Genomic DNA, 16372 nt, shown 5'->3' on the forward strand with positions numbered 1-16372 from the left:
AATGAGAGATGGCAAAGTGAAGCCATTGAGTGCCGTGAGAGGAAGGGGATGTGATATGGATTAGAGCAACGGCATGAAGAAAATTTATGGTGCGACTCCTTCATTTCAGAAATGGGCAAAATACTCTCTGGAGATCTCTTGTGCAGGCCCCATGCTGGGTGCTGGAGGTCCAGAAAAGGATCGGACATGGTCCCATCCCTGGAAGAATGCAGTCTGGTAAAGGAGAACTGTGAATAATGGCAATAGGTCCCAGGCAGCAGGAAGTCCAGGGACCTGTCGGGGATGACCAGCTGTGGGAGCAGGGCAGGCAGCCAGGACGTGGCCAGCAGAATCTCAGACACAATGAGAGTTGGAGCATCAAAGAAAGCAGAAGGAGGGGCCCGATTGTGCAGGGGAATGGTGCCAAGTGACAGAGCTGGAAAACCAGGAGATAGAGTGTGGGGCAATTTTTGCTCAGCTCTTTGGGTAATGGTGCTGGAGTTTGTCAGGCTAGAGATGACTGAGTTTGGAATTCCACTTTGGTCACCGGGCCTTTCCTGAGGGCAGCCAGTGCTCGGTCCCAGGGAGATTCCTAAAGACAGCCCCTTTCCTGATTACCCTGGGCTACTCTCGGGCTTTCAGCAAGCCCACAGCTATTGTTATAAAGGCCACGAATTTCAAACTGGATTCATAAAGCACATCGCTGAGGCTGTTGTACCCCTCCACCTTTACTTCTCTGTTCAGACTCTGTGAGCCAATTGTGCTAGAAATCTATTGCACCTGACGTGAGGAACAAAGATCTGTGTAACTAGCCCTTGGCTCCCTCTCATTTCCTTCCCTTCAGTTCTTCTCTCAATGATGCTGCTCCAGTCATGCAGGCCCTTTTGCCATTCCTCATGCACACCAGGCCCTCCCCTCCTCAGGACCTTTGCACCTGCTGTCCTCTCTGCCTGAGACGCTCACCATCTAAATGAGCTCATCCACAGCTCACTTCCTCATTTCATTCAAGTCTTTGCTCAAGTGTCACCTCTGCAAAGACATTATCTGTCCACCCTGTGTAAAAAGGCTCACCCTTTTCATTTATTTTTCTCATACAGAATTACCATTACCTGACATTATAGATTTGTTTATTTGTTCTTTTTTTCTTCTCATATGTTATGGACTGCATGTTTGTGTAACCCCAAATGCCTATGTGGAAATCCTAATCCCTAATAGGATGGTATTAGGAGGTGGGGCCTTTGGGAGTGCTTAGGTCATGAAGATGGAGTCCTCATGATGTGATTAGTGCCCTTATAAAGAGAGACACCAGAGAGCTTGCTTCTCTCTGCAATCTGCCATGTGAGGGATACAACAAGAAGATAGTGGTCTGCAAATCAGAAAGAGTGACTCATCAGACACTGAATGGGCTGGCACCTTGCTCTTGGAATTGCCAGTCTCCAGAACTGTGAGAAATAAATGTCTGTTGTTTAAGCCATCCAGTTTATTGTCTTCTTCTATAGCAGTGTGAAACGACTAAGACAGTGTGACTCCCCCCATTATTAAGCAAGCCTTTTCATGGTTAGATCCCCAGTATCAAATAGTATTTAGCCTTAGTAGGGATTCAGTAAACATTTATTGAATTCAAGAACTATTTCCAATTTAGTTCCCCAAATAGGTCAGGCCTTCTGTTGCCTCCAGCTTTTGCACATACTACTCCTGGAAGAACTACCCCACTCCCACTTCTCAGCTCTCATCTTCTCCTAGCCCCTCACCAGCACTTTCCGGGGTGTAGGTTAGGGGTCCATTCATCCAGAAAACCAACCATGACCGCTTCCATTACCCCACACTTCATCAGGTCCTCCTCCCTCACACAGCTCTGTATTCCAGCACTTTCCATGCTCCATTCCTGTAGCCTAGTTGTGTGTCTACCCCACCCAGTGACTTCTTGCAGGGCAAGTGGGGAATCCTATTTACCGTTGAAGCCCTAGCACCTAGCATCATACTTGGTACATAGGAATTTTCCAGGGAAAGTTTGTTGGCTGCTGTTGTCTCTGGTTTCTCTGTGCTGGAGGCAAAGACTCTAGAACGGTTTTAGTGTCTAGCCTGCAGAAACTTGTGAGAGGAAACCTAATGAAAGACACTTTCACAGGACTCCTGAGTCCTGCAACCTTCTTGGTATGTCAGAGGACAGCCGAGCCCACACCGTTCCTGAAGGCTGCACAAATTCAAGACAGAGCCCACCTTTTTCACCTTAGTGAAGGGAAGTCCATCAAATTGAGTTAAAAATTTCTCATTCATGGTCTTAGGATTTCCCCTGGGAGAGATAAAGGAAAATATGTTTCCCTTCCATATTAACAGCTTAAAATGTGAGATAAATCCTCCCATCCTAACCTGTTTATAACAAATGAACTCTGCTGACCAGTGGCATGATACATGTCTGACAGATCTATTTATCCATTCTATTTCTTTAGAGATAGCAGCTAAAAAGTTTTATCTATGATTTGTCTCCCTCCCCAGTTCCCATTTTCCTAACCAAGCATGTGGAGCAAGCATTTGATGGATGGACGGTGTTTGGGATAAAAGGGGCCAGAATCAGATAGTTTTCAGGATGTGAGCAAACTGGCTTATTAACAAGGAGTCATCTGGCAGGAGGTGGTGAGGGAAGGGGGAGTGAATATAAACAATGGCCAATGATGGATGAAGGGACACCTGGGGTTGCAAGGTGTAGACTCGAGATAACTGGTGGATGCAGCCAATAGGGATAATGGAAGTACCCAGGCTCCGGCATGGCCTCCTACACAGAGGTGAATGTCAGACTAGCCACTTGACTCCCTTTGACAATCCTCCGAGAATTCCTCACTGCAAATGCAATCACTATTTCTTTTCATTCTTCTTTTGGTGAAATGCATCCACCTGCCCAAAGAGACAGATGCTAGGCAGGGTAAAAAGAGGGAGAAGTTAGGCAGGACTGTTTTGTTCAGCATCCAAGAATGTTAATCCTCATACTTGTGCCCTGAAGGTTGACCACCTCATTTTCTGATGAGGACACTGAGGCCAAGAAAGGAAAAGCGACTTGATTCAAACCACACAGCTAGGAAGTAATGGCGTTGGGTGTTACACCTGTCTGTCTATTGCAAAACCTTCCAAACCTGCTCAGTTTCTCTGCTGCAGGGATGTCAGATGAAGGGCCTTTCTCTGCCCCTGCTATGTAAGCAGGCAGGTGGGCATTTGCCCTACGGATGAAGCTGGATCTACCTCTGCTGTTGTGGGAGACATGAGGACAGAGGCTGCAGCTCTTGGACTGAGCTCTGCTGCTTTCAAGCTGTGTGGTCTTGGTCAAATCACTCAGGTTCTCCGAGGCTCTGTCTCATCACCTGTCAAAGGCAGATAATAAATCCTTCCTGTTGCAGGCATTGAGAGGATTAAGCTGGATTAGGTATGTGAAAGTTCTTTGTAACTGGTAATGCCCTCTGCAAATATTAGTTGTTATGCTGATACATTTTTTCTTAATAACCCAGAGCTTGGGTATAAAAATCATCCATGTCCTTTATGAAGACATTCCCTAGGAGCTAAGCTATTTTATGTCTTTTTGTTCTTGTATGATATAGTGGGTTTTACACTGAAATGTCTGTAAAGGGGTTTTAAATGACTTAAAAAATAACCAACCTGTGGTTCTTGTTGATGTTTTGAAAATCCCTGGAAATGATGATAGTAATGATATAGCTAATTATGGAACGCTTACTAGGTTCAGGGTGCTCTTCTAAACGCAGTAATTCACATAATGTTCACAACACCCTAGGAGGCTGACACTGCCACCATCCCCATCTTACAAATGAGGAGATGGAGACACAGACAGGTACATAACTTGTATAAGGCCACAAGGTATTAAGTCACAGAGCCAGATTTCAAACATCAGCAGTCTGGCTTCCAAGCACTATGCTGTTTGGCCTCTCTCTATGCTGTCCTTCCAGTTTTGCCTAAGAGGTTGTGACGACACCCCCAGTATCTCCATAAACAGATCCCTGAGTTTCTGAATACCTCATTATTGGAATCTGGCCTAACATTTAAGAATGATAACTCAAAGAAGAAAATACAACATAGAAAAATCTGATTTGTGCCAACATTCAATAACCAGGGAATCTCAAAGACCTAATATGCACTATGCTAATGTGTTGCCATTAGGTTTTTTGTGGCCATTCTAGGTTTAAAACTAATGTTGAGATGAGAACACTGAGGGTGAAGCAGAATGCTGCAAGGTGATTTTTTTCAGTTCCTCTTTCCTACCTCTGCCACATAGTAGGCAGGCCTTTTAAAATCTCTTGAGCCTTGGTTTTCTCATCAACCTGTCAATGTGCTTCTCAGGTTTACTCCACCAAGAATTGCAGAGATTTTGTTCCCTTCCTTGGCAAAGCTTCCTTGGGGATTCCTGGCTATCCCCAGGAGGTGTCAACAATACCACCTCCAAACAGGTATTATCAGTCCCTTCATGACATCAGCTGTTTTTTCTTCCCTTTTATTTCACTTTGCTCTTGCACTGCTGCCCACAAAGCCAGCTGAAAGTGCCTATCCTTCACTATTATATGGGTTGCTCCTATCACGGGGTTGCTTTGCCCCTACTCTCATGATACCACTATCATGTACCACAAATTCACTAAAGGTTCTCACCAGCATGAGAAAGTTCTTCCCTAGGCCCTACTTATTCCTTTCATTAATTCGTTAGTTACACAATTATTTATTGATGGTCTACTTATGCCAGTCACTAAACTTAGAAGTTGGGATATATTAGCACAGTAGATACTGTCCCTGCCTTCATGGATGCCATATTTGAGAAAGAATACACAGCAAGTAAATTATACAATGTCTGCAAAGTCTAGAAACATTGGTGAGTAGACATGATGTCATTAAGGACATCTTCGATCTGTAAAACGAAATGTCATCTCTATTTTCAGACTTTCAGACTTACTTCTATTATGATGGCGGAAGTACAGAGTGAAATGAAAACAGAGAGAGTAGACATCTCTCTCTTAACCTAATGGAAGCAAGGAAGGCTGTAGGAAAGAAGAGATAGCTGAGACCTGGAGGATGAGTGAGGAATTGGCCTCAACAGGAGGGCGAGTGGTGGGGCTGCTGTGTGCAAGATCCTATGACCAGTATGTTTTTCCACCAAGGTGCAGATCGTGAAGGTCACCAGGCTGATGTCCTCAAGGGCTTTCTGTGCCAGGCCCACTTTCTCCTGAGGACTTTTTTTTTATAAGTACTTGGGAGCAGGCCAGAGTCCTCTTCTTTAAGACAGAGATGACTTTTCCTTCTATCTGGATTTTCTGCCAGCAAGTGCTCTTTCTCCTGACCTCTGTATCCCATCCTGACTTCTATAGTTGACTCATTAGTCATAAGGATCGAGTTTCCATTTGAAGCTTTCTCTACCTGTCATCCAATGATCATATTAATATCTACCTTATGAAATTCAGATGAAGATTAAATAACATAATGTAGGTTAAAAGACTTCATAAACTGGGAAGCACTCTATAATTGGCAGCTATTATTATTATTACTATTGTTAAACTAATTATAATAATTATTATTCCCACAGAAGTTATGTTATTAGTCCAAGGTCACACGAAAAGCCTCCCACTTGGACATTAAGCACATGGAGCTAAAAGCATTTCCAAGATTTATGTTCTGGGATGCAAAAATCTCCCACATCCAGGCGTCTTGTGCTGTGTTCAAGCTTCCAGGACCACAGCCAAACTGTCCTGCCTGGACTCTGCCCCTTGAATGCTGCAGCTCCTTCACCGGTACACTAGTGAAAGCCACAGTTGCCAAGATTTTCCAAAAGCACAGTTTGCATTTATTTTGTTTAATTCTTGCATTATGTTTCAGCCTCCTCCAAAATGCATTTGTTTGCAGAAAGAGCCACGTGGGGAAGTTCAGCCCACAAATAAGAATATAATTATTACGCAGTTTAGCAATGCCTGGGCGTCACCCGGGTATTCACTCGTGCTCCAAAATTCAATTGTCGCTCCTTCAAGACCGTATTTAATAGGATAAACAATTTCTGCTAAATGCAATAAATGTGAACCTGGGCTGTCATCTCCATAATCAACTCAAATTTCCCATTAGAAACAGTGGCTGTGATTGAGATTCAGAATTTAATTTGGCAGCGCTCGCTTCAGAGTGCTAGTGTCAGCTTCATGGGAGCCTCCCATCAAGCAAAGACAGAACCGCTCTTCCCTGTCTCGAGGGAATCTTAAAAGAAGATAGATTATAACTCAAGAAAATTATACAGCTTCAGTATAATGAAAGAGATAAAACATTATTGGATTATCCTGTTGAAATAACAGCAGACGGCAAAGCAATAATATTAAACCAAACAAGGGCCCAGACCCGTCAGCTGAATTGCAGGGGCCACGGGGATGCAGGAAGGCAGGCAGGATCACCACACTTGCTGGAAGAACCCCTAGCAGTACAATAGAAGCTCCTTCTGATGGCTGTTCTATGGACTCAATTCCAGACAGCTGGTTGGGTGAGATTGCTGTGTGCCAGTAACCAAAGCTTGGAGTCATATGTTAAGGTCTCAGGCCCCAGCATCAAACCCAGTGGTAAACTCCAAGCAAATGGTTTGGCTGAAAATCAATGGGTTGAATCAATAGGATGAACCAATTCACCTTTAACAAACTGCTTTTTACTCCACCAACTTTATTTCAACAAATTCACCTGAAGTACTTAAATCAGACAGGAGGGGCCCAAGAGCAAAGAAAATCTTACAGGATATTTTAATATGATGGAATGAATGAGAGAAATAAAGCTTAAATGCTCACTTGACAATCTAGAAAATTAAAATTTTATTTCTGGTAGCCCAGAGAAAAATTGTCTTCTTATTCTCTTCTTCAAGCCTTCTGCCCTACCCTCAAAATGGTATTTGCACAAGAGCATAAGTGAGCAAAGTAGAATGTACAGACAGTTTCATGGGGGAGGTAGGGAACAGTTTACTTTGCACATTACCCCACAACCATCAACTTAAAATTCTCTTTCATGTGTTTCCTCTTCCAGCCACCATGATCTTCTCTTCTCTTTCAACTTTCTCTCCTTTTTCAACCTTCTCTCCTTCAGGGATCAGTTTCCCTGGCTCTTGTCTCCAGCTCAGGATCTTCCCTGGGAACCCACCTTGCCACTCCTTTATTAAGCACAACAATTCCACTCTGCCCCAGAACTCCTGCTTCCAACATGTACAATCACACCCTTCCTATACGCAGCATCAAAGTGAGCTGGGGGACCAGGATCCTCTCTCCTCAGAAGGGAGTGGCTGGAGATTTGTCAATCACACACACACACACACACACAGACACAGTAATTTCTGCTGCATTTTATTTCATGAAAAACTCTTTGTTAATCAGATATTCATTTACTGACAGGTAAGAGAGCATCATAGTTAAGAATTTAAAATTCTAGAGCCTGAATTTGCAGCCCAGGTCTGCCGCTTTCTAACTGTGTAACAATGGACAAATTGCTTAAGTGCTGTAAGCCTCAGTTCCCCCAGCTGTTCTGGCATCTACTTTATAAGACTGTCATGAGGATGGAAGGAATTAATATACAGAATCCATGGCTGACATATAGTAGTCATCCAATAAACAGGAACTACTATTATTATTGAACAAGACCTTGTACTCATCAAGGAAAGTACACATTAATATTCATTCATCGATTCATTATTAACCACCTACTATATGCCAGTCGCAGCTAGAAAGTGGAAGTGAAATGTGAACAACTTCCAACACAATTCCTGGCTGGTAGTCAATATGAGTGAAATAAAATTGTAGAGTGAGTAAGGTGAGGATTACAAAGATGCTTAAGCCTTTAACTCAGTATTTATTTAAATCAACTGGCATTTTACAAGCTAATATCTCTATTTTAAACAGCCTGCATGGCACTGCCTTTTGTCCTTGCATGAACCCCAGCTGGAAACTGGTGTAGGGGTGAGCTGGCCTGAGTATTTGAGGGCTCAGAGCTCTCACTGTATGTAGCCCACTGCTGTATTATCTGCTAGGAGCAGTCAAGTGTTTCTGAAGCAGGGCCTGAGCAGCGGCTGCCCCCATTTTGAGGAGGTGGATTGTTACACTGCCTTTGTCTTGTCTTACGTCCTCCAGAGCATGAAGACCAACTTGACCAGCAATTCCACTTCCCATCAATGGGGATATCTATAAGAAAGAAGGTCAATAAACATCAATTAGCCCTTGTTATATTCTGGTGACTTACTGGGGTTGGGTGAGGTATGCAAGCCAAAAGGCTTTGGGAGTCTGAATCTCTAAGCTTCCTGCTGCAGTTGACTGGCCATCTTCCTGGCCATTGTACTTGTCATGCTCCTGCCTACCACAAGGCCTTTGCATAGGCTTTCCCCCCTTGCCCAGAACACTCTTCCCTCCTCTACTCACCTGGTCAATCCAATTCACCCCTCAGATCTTAGTAAAAGTGTTATTTCCTTGGGGAAAACCTTATCTGACTCCCCAACTCCCTATCAGTTCCCTGTGACTCCTAACTTTCCATCAGTTCCCATATCTTAAGTTCTCTGAGCATTTTGTAGCAGTTGTTACAATTTAAACTTTAAAGAACTTTATGGGACAATTCAAATGATATTGGCCTTCCTTTCCAAAGCAAAGTCTCCATTGTGGCAGGGGCTATATCTGATTTGCTCACCCAGCAGCTAAACTGGCACACAGGAGGCCCTTGCTAAACATATGTTGAATGGATGAATGGATGAATAAATAAATGAATGAATGGTTTCCAGCTTAGACAGATCCCAGCTATAGGGCTGGACAGTTACCTTCTTCTCAACCTATATAATGGAGCTGTGTTATCTACTGTGAGCAATGGATGTTGTAGACAACAGACACCAGTGCTTTCCACACCTTGACACTTTGCTTTCACTTGAGGATTTTTGATTGTTGGTGAGATTGGCAAGTCATCAATTACTTCCATCATGATATATCATGTGTCCAGCTATGCCACTGCCTCACAGTGTAATTCTGGGTAAATTACTTAAATAACTCTGGGCCTCTCCATTTGAAAAATAAGAGAGCTGGAGTGCATGGTTCCCAAGGGCTCCTCCAGCCAATGAGAACCCTGTGGTTGTGTGACTGCAGACTCACTGGGAAGACGACTGCTACGGGCATGGTTGAAGTGCAAGATGAGAAGGTGGACAACCTTGAGTGTTTCACTGGGAACATAAGAGTGCAGGCAGTAGTTACAATCAAAGGCTGTGGGGGCAGACCCACTGGACCTGAACCTCAGTTTCTATACTTCCTAACTGCGTGACTATTGGGCATGTTAGTGAGTGACCCATTGAACCTCAGTTTCTTCATCCATAAAATGGGAATATCAATAATATCTACTTCATGGGGTTGTTGTGAGGATTAAAGAATTTAATATATATAAGATACAAAGTAACAATGTGCTCTTTAAAAAGTAACCAATGTTATCTTGCTTTTACAATGTGTAAGGTATCATTCCAAATGCTTTATATGCCTCGTTACAAACTCAAGACAACTCTATGAGGTAGTTAATATGATCATATTCATCTTACAGGCACAGAAACTGAGGCATAAAGAGGCTGAACATCTTGCTCAAGGTCAGTTATTAAATGATGGAGATGGAATTTCAACCCAAGCTGAGTTCAAGCACTCAGCAAGGTGTCTAGTATATAGTAAAGTGTCCAGTAAATGTTCGTTGTTTGTTTTACATGTGCCATTTCCATATTGAACAGTATCACCAAAATGTCACAGAAAGGAATAAAAGTGAGAGAGGAGTGAAAGGTTGAGAACTCTTATGTGTTAAATTGGCCAAAGAATTTGAGAGCTGGAAGGGATCTTAATGATAGCCAAGTCTTTCATTTGTTAATTCGGCTATTATCACTGAGCAGCAGCTGCGCCTGGCTACTGAGACACAGAGGTAAATGGGATATGGTCCCTACTCACAGGTGCAGGGGAGCTAGATAGACACATCAACCCAAAGTACAATACACAAAGAGCTATAATAGATACATGTTCAAAGTCCCGGGGGAGCCAGCAGGAGGAATTAGCTAATTCCTTGGGGATTAGAGGAATTTTCTATGGAGGAGGGGGCATCCATGCTGGAATTTGAGGGCTGAATAGGAGCATCCTAAGCAGAAAAAGAGGGTAAGCATTCCAGAATGATCCAAAGAGATGGCTTACAAAAGCCACGCATTGATATTTCTCTAACATGCCGCACTCTGTGTTGTAAAAATAATGAAATGAGTAACAATCAATGCATCAGTTATTAAATGATGAAGATAGAATTTGAACCCAAGCTGAGTTTAAGCAGGATGGATCTCAGGTTTCCTAGTATCCAGCACCACACTCCACACCCGCACCTTGCTCTTGTTCTGGTGAATTATTCTCTGGACCTCCCCAGAGTTCCTTTTCCAATCAACTTACTCTTCCGATAGGAGATCTCACAGGCTAGGCCTTGGGATCCAACAGGACAGATGCAGTCACAGCGTGATCCTGAGAAGACAAGGCAGAGAAAGTGTGAATCATGCCAGGTGGAGCAAAGAACTCCTGGAGCTCAGCCCTCCACATCACTGCAGTTCCATCAGGTTAAAACAGAGCGCATATTTAGTTAAATAGCTTGCTAAGGGCAGGTTCAGTGCCAGGAATACCTATTCCTTTCCTGAAGGCCTTTGCCATGAGGGGGTGTTTATTGCCATCCCTGGGAATACATAAAGTTGTTGAGGACAATTACTCATTAGCTGACATTTGACCCATTCTTAAATGCTTTCAGTGTCGGAAGCTACATTAGCAGTCACTGAGGCCAATTGTCATTGACGTTCAACTTCATCCCAAATAATTGCCTAGCCTAGGCTTGAATACCTCAAGGATGGGGAACTCCTTACTCTTAGATGTCTCATCTGACTTTTGGCCAGTTCTGACTCCTTGGAAGTAATTCCCTATGCGAATTTGCAATCTGTCAAGGAACTTCTCATCTGAATCACAAGAAATCTCTTTACAGGATTGCCCACCATAGGTCAGGCCCTGCAAGCACCCCACTCTCTGGCTCCATATTCTCCCTCACCTTCACTCTATAGCCTCAGGTGGGTCCAAGTTTCTGGGTCCAAATTTCACACAAGGCAAGGGAGAGTTCAGCAACCCTAGATTAAAATCTTGAGCTGATGAGCTGATTCCACTTGCTGCAGAGCTAACCCTCACATAGGGGTCCTTGTGCTGATAGCAGAACTTTTAGGCCATATGCTCTCACTTATGTCTTCTCTGTTCATGTCCATCCTGTCCAAAGAGCTAGAGACATATTCCTTAATCCCAGTCTGGCAACTGGACTCTTTCTGCCTGAGAATATGCCTTCTTCTTTGTCCCTTCCATTGAGCTAACTTAATTCACATGGGCTCTGCCTTGACTCCAGCTGGTTCCTGGGCTGGGACTTGCTGTAACCAGTTGCTCCTGATGCCGTGTTTTGTGTGCTGGGCTGGCCTCTTTTTTACAGTCTTGCTAACCAATCACAACAGGAGCATAAGATCTCAGGCTTTCACCCCTCCCAGTCTGCCCTGCCCACTGCAGTAACCCCAGGCATGTCTCTTGAGTTTAACAATCAAGTTCTAGTGGCCCATCCTTGCTGCTACCCACAAATCTTATTACATATTAGTCAGGACATGCACAAAGGGCTTCTCCTCCTCAGCCCAGGCCATCTTCTGGATAGAGATACTCTGAGTCTATTCCCACTCCTTGCTGTGGACCACAGGGTCTCAGCCTGCTCCTGAATTCAGCTTAATGATGCTGTCACCCACAGTAACCCATGGGGCTAGAACCCAGGTATACTGACAGCCAGAGTAGTTTCTCCCGGTGGACTAAATTCTGACTTCTTGGTAAATAGAAGCAGGCAAATGGCTGGCCCCTAGTCTGCTTCAGATTATGGCTTCTACCAGGGACACTGGCTGCCTGAAAGTGGTACCTTTCAGGACAGGGACTCCATTCCCTTGACAGGGAGCACAGTGGCAGGAACTAACTTCCTTCTGGAACTCCTCCAGCGCCTGCTTCATGTTCTGCTTCACTGTGCTCGAATAGGCAAAATCTGTGGCTGTCACTAGTTCGTACAAAGGCTCCACCTGGAAAGAGAAAAGGGCACTTATTTAAAGAGAAAAACATTTATCAAGTAGAAGTGTAAAGCAAAACTACAAAGGAATGGACCAGGATCACTGCACAGAGACCACATGTGGGTTCCTATGAAACTAGATAGATGCCCCATCTTCTCTCTGCTTCCCCTTACCCGATATACACAAATTAGCTTACTCAAGTTCAGGTCAACAAACACTGAGAATGCTTACTAAGTGCTAGGCATTAAACAAAAAAAAAAAAAAAAAAAAAAACGGGTAAGATAAAATCCCTGCTGTCAAGGAACTCAGAATCGAGAGAGACAGAGACAAACATACCAACAGATGGTTACCACATGGTGGTTACAGGCAAGAGCAGAAACTTGCAGAAAGAAGCAGGTGAGAGCAGAAAGGAGTGGATAGTTCATCTATCTTTGGTGGGGCAGAGAAGGTGATTTTCCAGCAGCTCTTTGGAAGGATTATAGGAGTACCGTCCCAACATCACTATGCCCTCCAAACCTATCAAAATCATGCCCATCCCGCAAGAGTCACCATCAGGAATCTTTCAGAGCTCCAAAGCTCACAGGACACCTTCCCTCCATTAATCACTAAAGGTACTGTCTGCACTACTCATCTGAAACAAATCCCAGGTTTTTTACTGCTCCTTTATAGTCAATACTTTTTTTTTTTTTTATGTGCAGAGTTCCTTTTTTTGTTTTTCTTTTCTGATTAGATTGTAAGCTCCTGGAGATCAGGGCAACGTCTCAGCTCTGTGTTTCGAGAGTCCAGCCCCCAGCTAAGTGAATATAGTGGTTGGATGGATGTAGGCGGATGGAAGACCTCATTAAGGTGATGGCAGGAGGTATGGATGAGAGGATTTGGCTGTCAGATGCATAGAGGAAGAATCAGCAGATGCTGTTCACTCGGTGGGCATGGCCGTGTTTGAGAGGGAGATGTCACAGATAGATGTGCATTGTTTGTGGGTTAGAAAAACCAGAGGCACAGACAGTCCAAATAGATAGTTTAAAATGTTCTATTCCTCTTGACTCAAGTTGCAACTCCAGGGCCAGGTTCCTCTCCAGGTTTTGCTTGTGATTCTGCCCTAATCCTGCCCTGGAGAGTTTAGGGTATGTCTAAATGCAGGCAATCATGACTAATAGAAGCCTCCCTTGGGAAGAAAATTGCTTCCATTTCTTAATGCATCTGACGCTGACCTTCGCTCCAGTGGGCAAAGCAAGGCCCCTTGGTGGTCCCATTGTCTCACCATTTTGTGGTCAATGAATTGATCCAGGGGCTGTTTGCAGAACCATCCAACCTGCTGGCCACACAAGGGGTGGGGGTGGGAGTTTGGAGACAGAAAGAGGGGAGCTTGCTTTACACCAGTGAAGAGCTCCTCCAATAATCTGATTTTGCTCCTGAAGCACCTTAAAAGGCTGCCATTAACCACAAAGGCATTTTCCTACCAGCACTGAGATTTGCTGCAGGAGACAGAGGAAATCAGAGGCCAAACTGGAATGAATCTTCCATATGTACTGTGTCCTGGGAGCTGTGTGGAGGTCTACAAATACGATCCTACTTCGTCCTCACAAACTAGCAATTATCAGCCCCATTTTCAGGTGAGGCTAAGTAATTTGATCAGTTCACAATATGGTATTACCAGAATTCGGTTCCCAAACCTGTGTTTTTCCTCCTACTTCACTGTGATTATTGATAAAAATGGCTTGATTATTCCCATTTACAATCTCCCTCCTAGGCTTCTCCAAATTTTGCAAGCTATGATTTGACTTGCAGTTTAACAGCAACTCCTCAAGACTCCCAATTTCCTTTTTAAACTTAATATAGCACATTCATCTGTTCTTTGATTTGCTCCTCATTTTTTCCTGTCTTTTTTTCTTCTCTCCTTTTGCTCCTCCCTCCTTACCTTTTGTCCTCCTTTTCTCTTTCTCTTTCTTTCCCACCTCTTCCCCCAATACACAATTCCAACCACTCACATTGATCATTGAATCCTTAACACACCTGCCCTTGTGAAAATTTTCTTTCATCATATTGCTGCAAAGAACTGGTGAGCACCGACTAAACTCTACACAAGTTTCTATACTAAACCTTGGTGTTCTTAGCAATAACAAATAATTATTACCATAGCTAGCATTTATTAGGTGCTGAATTAAACACTTCACATACATTATCTAACTTAATCTTTACAACAATCTTATGAGGTCATTAGTCTTTTGTTTCCTTCTTGTACAGGTGAAAAAGCTGAGGCACAGAGACATTAAGTAGATTCACAAAAGTCACAAAGCTAGTGAGTAGTGGAAAAAGGATGTGACCTCTTAACACTGTGGTCTGTTCCTTTCAGTGTGTATTTTTGGGGAGGTAGATGGACCTATCCAAGGATGAATAGGTAACTATTTACACCAAATTGGTGGCAAAAGGGCAATTTTATATCTCACTTTCTTCACTTATCATCAGAATATGAGCATTTTCCCACACGTTTCCATCGTCTTTGACAAAATGGCTTCTCACAGCTTCAGAGTATCCTTCTATATGGGTGAGCCACAATGTATTCAACTCTTCATCTGTTCTTGAGCCTTTAGGACTCGAGAGTTTCCTTTCTTTCTTTTCCGTTTTGCTACTTCAAATAACAAACGAAGACATGCCTTTACATATACATCTTTACCAACTTGTCAAATTATTTCTTTAGTACACTTTTGCATTGGGGGTTGTTGGATGAAAAGCTATAAGCATTTTTAATGTATTGGATATATCCGCTTAAATTCTGTTCCTAAAGAATTGTATCAAATTATATTCCCATCCTATTTGACAGAAATATCCATCTCATCACAGTCAATGCCAGTGAGTATTGTAGACTTTTAATCACTGTCCATTTAATAGGTAGAATATAATATTGTAGTTACTTTAATTTTTATTTTTTATGACTACAGAAGTTAAACATTTTGTATCTTTATAAACCAACTGAGAAGTGTTCATCTCCTTTGAGATGTCTCTTTCTTCAAAACTATCTTTCCTTACATGTTAAGGATCTCATTTGTGGTAAAATTTTTTTTGATATGTTATCAGCCATTTAGTTATATTCGAGGGTTTTCTTTGTTTTTTCTTTTCCTTTTTTCTTTTTTTTTCTGGAGACAGAGTCTTACTCTGTCACCCAGGCTGGAGTGCAATGGCACCATCCCAGCTCACTGCAACCTCCACCTCCCGGGTTCAAGAGATTCTCCTGCCTCAGCCTCCCGAGTAGCTGGATTACATGCGCCTGCCACCAAACCCAGCTAATTTTTCTATTTTTAGTAGAAATGGTTTTCATCACGTTGGCCAGGTTGATCTTGAACTCCTGACCTCATGTCATCCACCCTCCTTGGCCTCTCACAGTGCTGGGATTACAGGTGTGAACGACCGCACCTGCTGGATTTTCCTTTTTGAAATTCAGAATTTATTTTTGCAGGTGAGCTTTGTCGGTCCAAATCCAACACTGTCTTTCCAGGCATATGCTGCCACAACATTTATATTTTAAGCGCTCTCTGGACCAGAGTAATTTGCTTTGAGAAAATCTTTGAATAATTTGCTTTGAGAAAGGTATGAGGGTCATTATTACAGTTTATTAAATACTTTAGCTTCTTTTCTTTCTGGGCACATGGTAAGGCTGCCATTTTTGCTCTCTTTGAAGGCAGGTTTGCAATGTGACTTGTTTTAACCAGTGACAGGTGAGAAGAGAGTGTCACTTCAAGGTCGAGGCTTTCCAAACTGAGTGAAGTGACTTGTCCCACTCTTTTATTATCACTGCTATAGTGATCTTGGGAGCACATGGCAAGATGCAGCCCCCATCATCTGGATCTGTGAGCAACTACAGGGAGCAAATGCCCCTTGCCAACACACTTTGGACATATGTGATTGAGAAACAAGCTTTGTGGTACCAAGCTACTGAAATGTGGAGATTGTTTCTCTGCATCATGACCTAGGCTATCCTGATCTCTGTGTGAGCACCATTCATTACCATATTTTTTCCCTTCTGCCCTGGGCGATGCCATTGATTCATACAATGGCTTCTCCACCAGCATAGGACTCAGCCCACAACCTAACTATCCTGACTAGCATAGAAATGTACATGGATGACAGACTTTGTGACTAGGATTACCAGTTAAAGACAGGACATTCAGTTATATTTTAATATGAGATTAAAAAACAAATATATATTTTTTTAGTTTAAGTATACCCCATGTGACATTTGGGAGATACTTACACTAAAAAATTATTCCTTATTTATCTGAAATTCAAATTGAACTGAACTTT

At 43.0% G+C, this 16372-nt stretch overlaps 1 protein-coding gene across 1 annotated transcript in view; it reads right to left on the reverse strand.

The window, feature by feature from the left end:
• Window positions 1–7306: 7306 nt before the first annotated feature.
• Window positions 7307–16372, reverse strand: part of C8B (complement C8 beta chain) — a 44572-nt gene continuing 35506 nt past the window's right edge. Inside the window, exons 10-12 of the mRNA XM_033225040.1 lie at window positions 11932–12085; window positions 10407–10475; window positions 7307–8153 (exon numbers count right to left, since the gene is read on the reverse strand). Of these exons, the coding sequence (XP_033080931.1) occupies window positions 7999–8153; window positions 10407–10475; window positions 11932–12085 (378 nt within the window). The 3' untranslated portion in view covers window positions 7307–7998. The remainder of the gene's footprint in view (window positions 8154–10406; window positions 10476–11931; window positions 12086–16372) is intronic.

This window comes from Trachypithecus francoisi, unplaced genomic scaffold, assembly GCF_009764315.1.
Source record: "Trachypithecus francoisi isolate TF-2019V2 unplaced genomic scaffold, Tfra_2.0 Lachesis_group12, whole genome shotgun sequence".
In the NCBI taxonomy this organism is placed as follows: domain Eukaryota; kingdom Metazoa; phylum Chordata; class Mammalia; order Primates; family Cercopithecidae; genus Trachypithecus; species Trachypithecus francoisi.